General features: G+C 35.2%; 1 protein-coding gene and 1 pseudogene across 1 annotated transcript; both read left to right on the top strand.

Moving 5' to 3' along the window:
* The first annotated feature begins 370 nt into the window (after nt 1-370).
* Nucleotides 371-826, top strand: LOC117905703 (SKP1-like protein 1B). Its single transcript, XM_034818589.1, has one exon. It carries the CDS (start codon nt 371-373, stop codon nt 824-826), a length of 456 nt encoding a protein of 151 aa, XP_034674480.1.
* A 1018-nt stretch (nt 827-1844) lies between these two features.
* LOC117907308 overlaps nt 1845-13990 on the top strand; it is a 33323-nt pseudogene continuing 21177 nt past the window's right edge.

Raw genomic sequence — 13990 nt, 5'->3', positions numbered from 1 at the left:
TAGGTCATTTGTTTCAATAATATTTCTTTTTCTTTTTTTTTTTTTTTAATATTTTCAAGTTTGTGACAGTTCCCAAAATTTTAATTAAACTTCAATATCAAGTTAATAATAAAATAAGAATTTTTCATATGATCTGTTCTACGCTACAATTATTTATTCCATACATACCACGTACTCCAACCTCATCTAGAGTTCCTTTCCGTCAAACCCGAAATAAGAAAAATGCTACATCAATTGAAATTCTTCTTCATCGTGACCCGTTAAATTCAAGATCCTTGCTTCGGAAGCTTCATCGATCAATTCATCAAAAAAAAAAAAAAAAACAAAAAAGTTCCAAGAAGGAACACGACACGGCAAGAGGATTTCATCAATGGCTTTCACCAAGAAGGTGACACTCAGGAGCTCAGATGGCGAACTCTTTATAATCGACCGTGCTGTTGCTCTCCAGTCCAGAACCATCCAGTACGTTCTAGAAGACACCAATCCAGTCGACGCTATCATTCCAGTACCTGCGGTCGATGCGAGAACACTCTCGAAGGTACTCGAGTATTGTAAGAAACACTTGATTGATCTCAACACCGATTTTGACTACAGTGAGTGGGATAAAGATTTTGTGGACGTGGAAGTACGGATGCTTTATGATTTAATCATGGCAGCTGACTATCTTCATATTCCACCTTTGATCGATCTAATTTGTGACAAGATTGCATCCATGTTCAAAGGACAGACACCGGAGAAGATCCGTGAGATTTTTAACATCGAGAATGATTTTAGCAAAGAGGAAGACGAAGACTTTAAGAAGAAGAGTGGATGGGCTTTCAAATGATGGCTTCATATTCGATTCTGGTTTTTGCATGCAGCCTTTTCAACTTTCACAGTGAAAGATTGAATATTTGAGGGTTTTGCATGCAGCTTTTTTCAACTTTCACGATGAAAGATTGAATATTTGAGAGTGTTTTAGTCTTTTGGGGTCTTCAATCTATGATTTAGATTTTTGGGTGAATTGATGATATTAAAAAAAATTTCTGAAGAAGAGTTCAGTTTTCTAGGGTTTTACAGGGTTTAATTTTTCCAATGGAAAGTTTCAGGGGATGAGTTTAGGGTTTAGGGCTTTTCATCCAATCTTTTTTTCTTGTAGTTAGAGAAAATTCTATTGTAATTTTGATTGCCAAAGCATAAAACAATAAATCGCCCTTTTCTATTTTATACTATCAATAATAAAGTATTTATCAAATTTTTTATCAATTTTTTTGACGAAAATATTCTTATCATCTCACTTATATGTTTCTTTCATTCTATTATTATTTTATTTAATTAATTCAAATAATATTTCTCTTTATAAAAATTATACTAATTTATTTTAAAAAGTAATAATATTTTATAACTAATCTATTTAATAAATTTTCCATGTATTTATATATTTATTATTTTAGACTTTTTTTCTTCTAAAATTAGTTTGATATCCACTTACCCACTTAGCTCTTCTTTTCTTGTTATCCTATTAATATTCACTTTATCCATTAATTCATTCAATAAAAACTAGATTTAGGTAATGTTTCTCCATTTTCTTTTTAAAAAAATAAAAAAAAATCTAAGAACATGATAATAACATGTTCAACAATGGTTGTAACTGTGCCATCAACAACCTTAATTTCTTATAATTTAATTTTAAAATTTATAATTTAATATTAAAATAAAACATGGGTAAGCTAAACTCAGCCCTGTCTCAGGCCCAAAGACCGAACGTTCGAGCTTGGGCCCGTCGGAGCTCCAAATTACAACTTTGGCCCATATTTTCGGGCCTTGTTCATCCTCCTCTCAATCCTTCGAAACAGAGTAAAACTAAGAGCATACGCAATGGAAGTGGAAAGAGAGCCTTGTGAGGAGCCTCCTCCAACAATGATGGAAGAGGAAGAAGCAGAAGCCATTCCCGTAGCAAAGGAGCCTCCAAGGATCCACCGTCTAGACCAGTCGGTCGTCAACCGCATCGCCGCCGGAGAGGTCATCCAGCGGCCGGTCTCCGCCGTGAAGGAGCTCGTCGAGAACAGCCTCGACGCCCACTCCACGTCCATAAATGTCGTCGTAAAAGACGGCGGCCTCAAGCTCATTCAAGTCTCCGACGACGGCCACGGCATCAGAGTCTGTTCTCTCGGCTATCTTCATTTCTCACCTCAATGAATGTTTTTTTTCCTAATCATAAGAACTCTGCTAACTAATTCAATAGAAGCTTTGTGAGTGAAGAGATCTGTGTATTGCATTTTGGAATTCAAGATAAAAGAATGATGTTTTCATTTTTGTTTGTTATTAGTACGAGGACTTGCCCATACTCTGCGAGAGGCACACTACATCGAAGTTGTCAGAATTTGAAGATTTACAGTCGATAAAGTCGATGGGGTTCAGAGGAGAGGCGCTGGCGAGCATGACCTATGTGGGTCATGTTACAGTCACCACCATTACTGCGGGTCAGTTGCATGGTTACAGGTGTGTGCACACCAAATGTTTGGTTAAGTTCTGTTGTGTCTATTGATTTATTTGGGGTCTTGTTGGCAGTGTTTCTCTTTTATTTTTCCATTGGATTTCGAAAGAAAGGGGCATGTGAATTTTGGGTTATTTCATTTTGGAAAACAAAATTGCTAGTTGAGTGACTTTGTATCATCCATCTGAGGTGATCAGTGGTAATAGAACGCGATCAGAAGTTAGAATGAGTAGCAATGGGAAAGCTTACCCATTTATTCTTTTGAGTTTTGACTAGATGAATTTATCATCTAGGGTATCTTATCGAGATGGTGTCATGGAGCATGAACCAAAGGCTTGTGCTGCTGTAAAGGGAACTCAGATAATGGTATGTGCTGGATATTTCAATTGACTTTGGCTAATTTTTTCATTTAAAGTGATAAAGGCATTATTTAGGAATTGTTTGGGTTTGGGTAATTTGGAATTTAGGAGTTACTTGGGAAATTTATTGATAACATAGAACATCAGTCACTCCCAATTTAATTCTAAGAAAGAACATGAAAATTGAGAGTTGAAAAGTTTAACTTTTAAGGAGAGAACATGTAAGAAAGGGAGTACTTTAGTTTTCACCATTTGTCATTGATTGAATATGTATTAAATGCAAGAGTTTAAAGATAAATAATTGTGATATTTGTCCTAATGCATATTACATGTGGATTTATCAAGTCACTTCTATTTGAAATCTAGGACAAATATCTTTTGAGATAATTATTTCATCCATTTTGTGACAAGTGGTACCTTCAGCCACTAAATTATTTCATTTTTGCCATGAGAATCAGGGCAGGGATGGACTATGGAATAAAAGCACAAGAGCACACTTCAGTAATATGACATCCATTCAACACAAGTCACACAACCATTTTGTGATTGAGTACTTGGACAAGAAATTTGAAGTTTACCACATTAAAACAGTATTTAAGAATTTGGTGCATGAACATTGGTTATTGCATTAAATTCAGTATGAATCAGGGTTTGGAAATTTTGAAAGTAAAGAAAAAGTCATAGATTTTCTTAAGTGGATAAAGCTAAATATAATGAATCAATATAATTGTCAATGAAAATAAACAATATTACAATTTGAAATAGATTTAATGGGTTAAGGTCCCATAAATCAATATGCACACTGATAAATAGAGAAGTACATGTTTTGTTGATAGAAAAAGGGAAGTCTATGGTTTGTGCCAAAGTGGCATTCGAGACATAAGTCATTTGGATCCAACTCAAACATTTGAATAGGACTACTACTTTTGAGTGTATGTAGAACACGATTTGAAGAACGACCAAGCTGTTGATGCCATAGAGAAGGAGATGCTTGGATTGAAGAAAACATTCAAGAAATGAAAGCAGTAATGGGTTGATTTGATATTGCAAAGCCATTGCATCTACTCACAGTTCCCAACCTTTTTCCCATTGTCTGCTCTTTTATTACAAAACTGCATGAAAAATCTTAGAAGATGTTATTACTGTCAAGTGAAAATTGACTCCTGGAGATTGGAGTAGTGGAAGATGGAAAAAAAGATGGAACCAGTATGTGAAACAGATTTTAATGTTCTGTCTCCAAGAATTACATGACCATTTCTATCATGATAAACTGTTACCTGGATTATTTGTTCATGTGAGCTAAAGCATCGGTATCATGATACCACTTAGGATCATGAAGATTTTTTAATGATCAAAGTAGTTAAGGCTTGACTATCACTTTCTATTTGGTAATGCTTAAAATGGTTTCCGTATTCAAGATCACTGTGACCATGACATATCTAACATAGAAATTGTTAGCATTGATTTGAAGAACTAATATTGGAGTAGGAATATTATGAATTGGTGACTTGATGCTGTTGTTGGAACTGTGATAGTTGTTTGTAGAAATTGAATGATGGTTATAAACATTTTTGCGAGGTTGAGAAAATAGTGGACAACCTCTGCCTCATTCTCACCACATTGAGAATAACTGCATGAAAAGGATTAAAATTTTGATAAATGCTCCTTGCCTAGGCCATTTGCCATAATTTCATGTAAACTGTGTAAAGGTAGTTGGGCATGAATGGAAGCAACAAATGTATGATGTTTTGGATCAACTACATTTTAAAACCGAAGGAACTTGCCTTGTTCGTTTGGAATGGAGTACCTAATTGAGTGTGAAGTGTCACAAATAGGCTTATCTTTGTGGATATAATCTCCTATAGAGTAGGAACATGATTTTGTGCATTTTTGAAGATCTTTGTAAAGTTGTGTTGGGTTCTTGGTGAACAGATTTCATTTGTCATGTACTAAATAATGTATACAAGTCCTAGACCACAACTGCCATGACTTTCTTAGGGAGTGAAGGTCATGATCTTCCTAAGCATTAAAGTCAAGTTTGGTTCAAGTCATTAAATGATGAATACAAGAAGGACAAACAATTCTTTGAAGATGTTCAAAAGTTGGTCAGGAAATAACTAAGAATACAATGCCATAACAAAACCAGATCCTCCTCACAAGGGGTAAAACCCATGTACATTGGATGGAAGAACAATATACACTCAGGGGAAGAAAATCTCTTACAAAAGAGGCCAAGTGCATTGCTTCTTGTTTGGCTAACTAGCTAGTGACTTGATTAGCTTAATGAGGAACCCAAGAAAAGCAGCAACTCAAATCACTAGCAATATTTATGATTTTTCGCATCCAGTTATCAAACTCCCATGAACCTCTCTAGTCTCTCCCTAATGGACACCTAAGATATTACAATAGTAGAATCTCCCTCCACAGATAGATTGGATAGATATAAAGCTTTGGCCTGCTGCAAACCCTTCAATAATGCTAATATCTCTGCTTTAATAGCCAACCCCACTTTTAGATGCTTAGAGTAAGCTCTCAAAACTGTACTTGTATGATCTCTAGTCACTTCTACTATACCCAATTGTCTAGGATTACCCATGAAACATCTGTCAAAGTTTAACTTTACCGAACTCACTGGAGGGGGCAACCAATCCATTATTACTTTCCTCTTCGACCTGTTTAAGCAGCAAGCACTCTTCCAGTCTAGCAATAAGAGATATTAAAGGAATATCTGCAAAAGCTCAATGATTGAGGCCCATAGGGAGGAGAAAAAAGTAATTCAGATCCTAGATGGCATCTATAGATCTCTATTCGCCAAATATCCTTGCACTCCTCTCCAACCAAATGAACCATATCAAGGATAAAACACCCATCTGCTAAAGAATCTTTCCTCTAGGTTGGCTGTCAAAGCCTTTAAAGGAGCCTACTATCTCTGCTATGCCCCTAGGAGGAATATATTTGACATTGGCTATGTTGAACATTTTATGTCATAATTCTAGTGCAGTGGGATGATGGAGAAAAATATAATCAACTAATTCTCTACCTTCAAAAACATAATACATTGGTCTGGGCTTAGTGCTTTGTAGGGCTTCCCCAATTGAAGCAAGTCATTGGTATTGATTTTCTTATTAACCACAAGCCAAGCAAAAACCTTGACCATAGGTGTCATCCTCTTGAATGTGTAGGAGAGGGAGGAGGAATGGATCGTGCAAGAAATCCCCAAATTATTTTACTTCACATAACCTGGTGAACATATTTTTCCAATGGAAGATAATTAGAGTGAGAGAACCTGGTGGGAACCCTGATGTCAATGTTTGGAAAGGGAATAAGTAAAGATTCTGTGGGATTTTGTTTAGCCTTATTTAAAACAAGGTTTATATAATTTTTGAATAAGGAAACCTAATGAATAATATGAAGAGTGTTGAAGCTTAGATATCATGAAAAGTTTGAAGGAGAGAGATGATCAGAAAAAGAATTAGTTAATGTCTTGATTTTGCTTGATTGATGAATATAAATTCTGTAAACGAATTTAAAAACTAGCAACCATGCCATGTGTCCCAATTCTTAGGACATGTGGGTTTGACAAGTAATTTCTTTGTGAAACCTAGAGAAAGCGTTATTTGAGATAACTGGTTCATCTTTTTGGTGACAATGGCAACCCCTTGACTAACCTATTTTCTTTTACATGTGACAACATTAGTCTTTTTTCTGGTAGTATCTTCTTTGGTGATATAGAAATAGAAAAGGAAAAAAAATGCTTAAAAGTAATAAAAGCTTGACAAAAGGGAGGCATCTTGAGCATTTTCTTTCCTTTTCCTTAGAACCAAACACATCTTAATCATGAATATGAAACTGAAAGAAGTAATGCTTGAGGAAAAGAAAATGTTATCCTGGGAAGATTTGAAAAGATCGATTAGTGTCACTGATAAATCATAAAATTTTTTGGTTACAATGGAGCTATGTGCTATATTTAGGATATTCATTATAATATGGTTACTCCTGAATTACAGGACTTTAATTGGGTTTCATTTTTTTATTGACAAATTGGAGATTAATTGGATCAAAATATTCTCATGCATCAAACTAGCAATTCCTATTGTTCTTTTGCTCTTTCTAAAATTATGATAATTTCCATTTTCTTTTGCATGTGGATCAGATTGAAAATCTATTTTATAACATGACTGCCCGGAGGAAAACGCTGCAAAATTCAGCTGATGATTATCCAAAGATTGTTGACCTGCTAAGCCGATTTGCCATTCATCACATTAATGTGAACTTCTCTTGCAGAAAGGTCTTGTCTCTTGATATTGCTTCTCTTCCTTACCAGTTTGTAAGAGTTATCATTTGAATTATTGAATTATGTTCCGCAACTCATGTAATTTGATTCTTTTATGGTACTCAGCATGGAGCTGCCAGAGCGGATGTTCATACAGTTGCCACATCTTCGAGACTTGATGCAATTAGATCTGTCTTTGGGGTCTCAGTTGCTCGCAATCTTATGAAAATTGAAGCTGCAGATGATGATGTTTCTAGTTCAGTCTTTGAGATGGATGGTTTCATCTCTAATTCAAATTACATAGCAAAGAAGACAACAATGGTGCTTTTTATCAATGGTATGCATTATCTATATTAGTAATGGAGAATGAAAAATGGTTATATGATTCTTTTTTTTTTGATTGGTAAAGTTATATGATTCATTGAGATTTATGATCCTGCCTGTTGATTTTACACTTTCAATCTATCATCTGAATGCAAGAGTCATGATTGAGATGCCAAAGTAAAGTGGTTGCTTTTGATTCTTTCTTTTATATGATGCAGGGGAGCAGGGTTTCTACTTCTTTGTATTAATTAACCATGGGAATTTTCCAACATTGAAAAGGTTTCCATGATTTTTATCTTCTGATATGACATTGATTACTACTCTTTTAGGATAAATCTTGTTACATGTTATGGAACGTTAACTGGTACAAATTTACTTAAACTAGGGAAGCTGCCCTTTCTCTATTTGAAACTTGACGCTAGACTTGCTCAAATTTGGAGTATCAAATCTTCATCAAGAAGTTCTCTGATTTTTGCAGTGGGGAAATTAAGGCTTAAATTTCTGATAAAAAAAAATTAAGGCTTAAATTTCTTCCTTAAATTTAGAATATCCTTCATCCTTTTTTGATATGTAAATTTTTGTCCCATTGGGACTTGAACTTGGAACCTCCCACACATCCTCACATCCCTTTACCACTAGAGCCAGGACTCAAGGGCATATTCTTCATCTTTACTAATGTCAAGTTGTTGAATAAACTTTCAAAAGCTATAGTTACTCCCATATGTTTGGTTTAGAATTGTTTTTTTAGAGTTGACTGATTTTTTTAGTGTTATGATCTTAAATTTGTTTTAATTCTTGACATGAAGAAATATCAAATATATGGAAAAGGATTTGGGTCATAGGTCAAAAGAAGTTTCTAGGATTAGGAAACAAATTGAAGATAATAGATGCATTTGTGGTATCAAATTTGTGAAATGTCATTTTTGGAGGGGAGACAAGTTCTTGACACTGTCCTTGTTACCAACAAAGTCGTCAACTTTAGAGACGGCCTAGCATGCAAGCTGGTATGGAGAATGAGCACAAATGTGTTAATTGGAACTTTTTGTTGCTTTTTATGGATAGGTTGAGTTTTGGATGGAAGTGGATTGAGTGGATTAGATTCTTCATTTCAACTGTCCATTTTCAGTTCTTGTGAATGGTATACCATTGGGATTCCTCTATATTTCCTTAGGTTTATTTTAGGGGGACCTTCTCTCCCCTTATCATTTTGTTTTAGCAATGCAGTGTTTCATTGATTTCATCTTGATAAATGTCAGGAGGTGAGGGCACCCAGGCAAGGAAAGGGAGTAGCAAGGAATTTAGATATTACATTTGCTTTATCCACTAATGACACATTAATTTGTAGTTCTCTAAAGAGCAGCTGCTGTATCTAAGGTGCACAGTCCTGATCTTTGAAGCTGTTGCTTTGCTGAAGGTCAATCTGAATGAGTGAGTTTGTTCCTGAAAAGAGGGTGGGGAGGTGGAGGCCTCTGCATCTTTGATAGGATACAAAGTGGGTAAGCTTAAATCTTCTTATTTGAAGTTGTCATTATGTAATTTAAAGCTAGAGTGATCTAGGATTCGGTGAGGGAGCATCTTCAAAATCAGCTTGTTTTGTGGAAGTGATGATATCTAAGGCTGGTCAATTTGCTCTCAAGTTTGCCCACCTATTCTTTGCCTTTGTGTTGTCTGGGTTAATTCATTTGAGCTTGGGGAAGCTCAAAAAGGGCTTCCCGTGAGGAGGTAACTAGACTGGTGGTTTTCTTATTATTGTGGTTGTTCTTCCTTCTTTTATTCTAGGTGTTCCTTGTATACTTCCTGTGTGTTAACTAGGGCTCACCTCCTTATTGGAGCATTAAAGGTTTTTTTTTTTTTTTTTTTTTTTTTTTTTTTTAAATTAAAAAAAAAATCTACCTGGAGAGAAAGATACAAGCTGTGTTTGATTTTGTTTGAAGGTTGTATTCATGCCTATGTATCATTTTTTATGATAAGTGAGGATAGAGGTTTTCTAACTGAAAAGAAGTACATGTGGTGGCTTGAATTTGGATGTGAGGCGTTATTGACAGCTGGTATGGTTTCTGCCAAAAAAAGAACAAGTGCCCTCACCCCACCACACCCCCACTAAAAGAACAAAGTGGAACAAAAATTAACAAATGTAAACACAAAAAATTTATTCATCTTTGAACAACTGATATTAGATTCACCCAAGAAAAGAACAAAATTAGCAATTGAAATACTCACATGGGCACACAGAAATTTGAGCTATTGATTTATTCTAAATGACATTTGAAATTTCAAAAGTTCAGTTCATATGCTATGCTCAATGTTACTGGCATACCAACAATGTTATCACTATCTCTTCCCAGATATTTATAAACAACTTTGACCAAGTAATATAGTGTTCCTTGTTTCAAAAACTTGATTAAGTATTTTTTTTTTGTCTTGTTTTATTTTATCTTTTCATTTTTTCCCCTTCTACTAAACATATGAAGCAATTTTTTTGAAAAAAAAATTAAAATTTTTAATTAATTTTGATAATTTGACATTGCACTCAGAACCAATTTTGTCAGGGTTCACACTTCTTGAATCTTTTTGGGTGCTTTAAAATTTAACTTTAACATCAGTAGCAATGCTTTCTTCCTAAGGTAAAACTTCAATATATGTTTGAACTATTGATTTGGTAATTTTCCTGTCATTATTTTGTGAAAGAAGTCTTTTTGATGGGATGCTTGAAGTCTCATGGTTGAAGGGGATTCTGCAAACACATAGATACATGTAATGTTCTTGTTGGCAATTTCGTGAAAATTTCATTGTTGTATTTTAGACTAGGTTTAGAAGTGACTTGAGTTGACATGATTAATCACCAAGACATGAAATGTTTTATGTTCAATATTGTTGACATTCAGATGAAGCTCAAGTGTATCATGAAAATCAAAGGTATTGTACATTGATGATTTGGTTCAATCTCAAGTTGGAGCCATTCCTTGCAATGGGGAACTGAAGCTTAGGATTGAATAAGCACTCAAATGAGGTAGGTGATCCACATAAAGCACCCCTACCTGAGGAAGGAAATTGGGGAGTCCCCCTGGACTGCAGATAATGAGCATTCCTTTTGAGTGAACTTTTGATACCTTAGTGTGTTCAAAGTGTCCCAAGTTGTTCCAAGTAGATTTGACATATTTGGCTTGAAGTGTGAAAAAACACTTATATTTTTGCCTCTCAAAGGATTTGTGCTACTAGCCAAGTCATAGGTTTGCTACCAGCTAGTAGGTTAGGTAGGATATTCTTCTGGTCAGAGGTTCATCGCTAGCGAACTTGCCAGTTATCTACCAGTGACCTTAATTCCAGAAGGGTCCTTTCTAATGCTTAGTTCAATACTAGCAAACTCCTTAGTTCGCTGCAGATAAACTTAGTGCCAGATGAGTGCCTTTGAGCTCTGTTTTTCAAAGTCAGTGGTGATCTTGTTCTTGCCTCTTTTGGTGCTCAATTAAGAGTTGGTTATACCTATCTATATATATATAGAGAGAGAGAGTTGGTTATGACTTGATTCACCTATAAATAGTTGAGTAACTCATTAGAGAAGGCATTGACTTAGAATTGTGTAGAACTTCCTTGAGATTATTTTGAGAGACAAGTTGAGATTGCAAGCTAAAGTGTTTGTGAGATGCACTATGAGCTTGTGTGTGATTGAAATGATTTCCTCCAGGTCACATTGATTGAAGAATAGTTCAAGATTCGTCCATTTGAAGTTGAAGTTTTGGATCTAAATTGTTTCAAGAATTCTTTGTGGATGTGAATTCAATTTCCAGTGACTTTCTATTTGATTTGGTTAAATCTTGGTCTTTGATTGTGTTCAATCTGGTTTTAATGGGACTCCAAAGGAAGATCAAAGGTTGAAGAACCTTAGTGAGACTCTGAGTACTCGATGAGATTTCAAATTGTGGTGTGACTCCACAAATGGCTGTGAAATCTTTGTTGGAGGCTGAGGATCTCGGTGAGAGATCAAGTTTGCAATCCAGGGATTTTGGTAGGGTGCAGAGTGCCTTGTTAGGACTTCAAAGTTGGTGATCGAGCTACAAGGTAAAGGCAGGGATGGAGTAACAGAGATTGATCAGGTAGAATCTTCAGTAGGACTAGGCTTTGCAATTGATTATTCAATAGTAAAATATTGCTACTAGGATAGGTAGTGGTTTTCCTTGGGATGGATGTTTCCATGTAAATCCTTTTGTCTCATGGTGTGATTGTTCTCATTTATCTGATCCATTGCATGCTCATAGTCCATAGCTTAATCAGTCATTGATATTGAAATGGATTAAACCAGATTAGTTGGATCATGGGTTAATTGAAGTATAGATCAGAAAATTGATCATCATTTGATAAGAGTCCATAGATGTTAGAGTGCATGGTATGCATTGTGGGCCCAAATCCTACAGGCTTAAGCTTTTAGTAAAATTGGTAGTTCGACATGGTACTGGAGCCTTGTTTGAACATCACTACTGCATGTTTGTTTCCCCAATTTATTAAGCTCACGTGCAATCCAAAAAATAGAAGCTACACGTGAGGGAGGGTGTTGGAGTGCATGATTTGCATTGTGGGCTCAAATCCTACAAGTTTAAGCTTTTAGTAAAATTGATTTTTCAACAATAGATTGAGATAATAAAGATTTTAACATTTGGGATCAGAGTAATATCAGTTTGTAACAACTGCTACCAGAGCTTTACCTTTCTTTTGGAAAATTTGAGATTCCATTGTTTTCATCTCCTGGACTTCTATGAGGAATTGAAGTCCTTAGAGTATGTTCATTGGATGAGTCATATTCTGCATTTATCAAAGAAAGTGGTCTCCTTCACTGGATAACACGGCTTACAAATCAGGAGGTTGAGCTTTTGGCAATGAAGCGCTCTGCCTTGTGAGGCTTGTAGGGAATTATTAGCCTCCTTGAAGGTTTTTATTTTATTTTAATTATTTTTATTCATTAATTAATTTTTATAGGGTAGGCTTCATGCGGCTGTATTCTTGTGTTTTTTTTCTTTGCTCTTCTCTCTCTGGTTGGGGTGGTTGGATTCCCATTCTTTCCTTTTGCTTTTGTCTTTCAGGGATCTCTGATCCCTTTGTGCTCATTGTCTTCTCTAGATGAAATCTTCTACTTGTTATCAAACAAGATAGATATGAGTTCAGCTATGCATTTCTGATAAAAAAGAAAAAAGAAAAAAGAAAAGAGTTCAGCTATGCATGTTTGTTATTGAAATTATGAAGCTTCATTCTTAAAGGTTATATTATGACTTCAGTTTGTACTATTAGAACAAATCAATTTGCTTGGAAGATTGGAGGGCTTTTTGGACTTTAGTTTACCCTAATATTCATACAATAACGAGCAAAAGTTATTATACTTTTGGAGTAGAACTCTGTTGTACTTTTAATTGTATTATATATTATATAGTTGAAACAACACATACATGGTATTTTACTTACTTGATAACTTTCGAAACTAAAGGTGTGACATGCTTTTTGTGCATGAATTTATTTTATAATATTGTTATTGTATGTTTATGCTCTTTCAACATTTCCCCAGTTTTCTTGAAAATATCCACAAATTGAAATCTATTTTTATTTAACTTTTAAAATTGAAATCATTAATGCCATCATATTTGCTTTGGCATCTTAATATGTCCATCAGAAATTATTATATCCATTGTCATTGTTTTGGCATCTTACCATATGCATTTGTGTCAACATTTAACTCCTTGGTTGGTTGAGGCATAGAGGAAAAAAAATTTGATTAGTGGAAAAGCACTATTGGCTACTCAATTAAGTGCTCTGTTTGTCTCAGAAATTTCATAATATCAGATAGTAAATGGGAACAGTTGTTAGTGCTTGGTTTTGCCTTTAGCACAGGGGGTTGTATTGCCAGGTTATCTATTTGTTGTGGAAATGCTGAAGACATACATTGATGATATATTGGCTCTGCTAGAAGAAGTGTTATAACCCTTAAGCTTTGAAATTCTAAATAGGACTTATTCGGGCTCGGAATTTTTTGCTATCAAGTAGATATTAGCCTGAGAAAATGATAGACAAATCAAACATGGAGATTTGAATAGGAATTATAAGGGCTTGTTTGTTTCCGGAAAAGTTCTAGCAGTAAACCAAAAACATGCCTCATAACATATTTTGAGACTGCAAGGGAAAAGGGTGCATAAGGAAGAGGAAGATAAGGTGATTTGGGTAGAGTCAGAGACGGTAAGTTTTCCATCAAAGCCTTTACATTGTCTTGAAGTCGGGGAGTTCAGTTTCTTCTCGGTGGTGTTATATGGAACTCATGGGTGCTGCCAAACGTGGGTTTCTTTGCTTGGGAGGCCACTCAGGGAAGGTTTTAACTTTGGATCAATTATGGAGGAGGGGATGGTCTTTGACAATAGATGTTTCTTTTGTCATTTCAAGGAAGACCCATTGAATCGATTGATCACACATCCTTATTTACTGTGTTGAGACAAGGTTTTATGACAGTTTCTGTTTCCCTTTTCGTTGTGTCTTGGGTGCTATCTTCATTGGTTAGAGAGACCCTCCTAGGTTGGCATGACC

The sequence above is a fragment of the Vitis riparia genome, chromosome 18 (assembly GCF_004353265.1).
Source record: "Vitis riparia cultivar Riparia Gloire de Montpellier isolate 1030 chromosome 18, EGFV_Vit.rip_1.0, whole genome shotgun sequence".
Classification (NCBI taxonomy): domain Eukaryota; kingdom Viridiplantae; phylum Streptophyta; class Magnoliopsida; order Vitales; family Vitaceae; genus Vitis; species Vitis riparia.
Note: the sequence above shows the minus strand (reverse complement) of the source record. Positions and strands in the feature narration are given on the sequence as shown.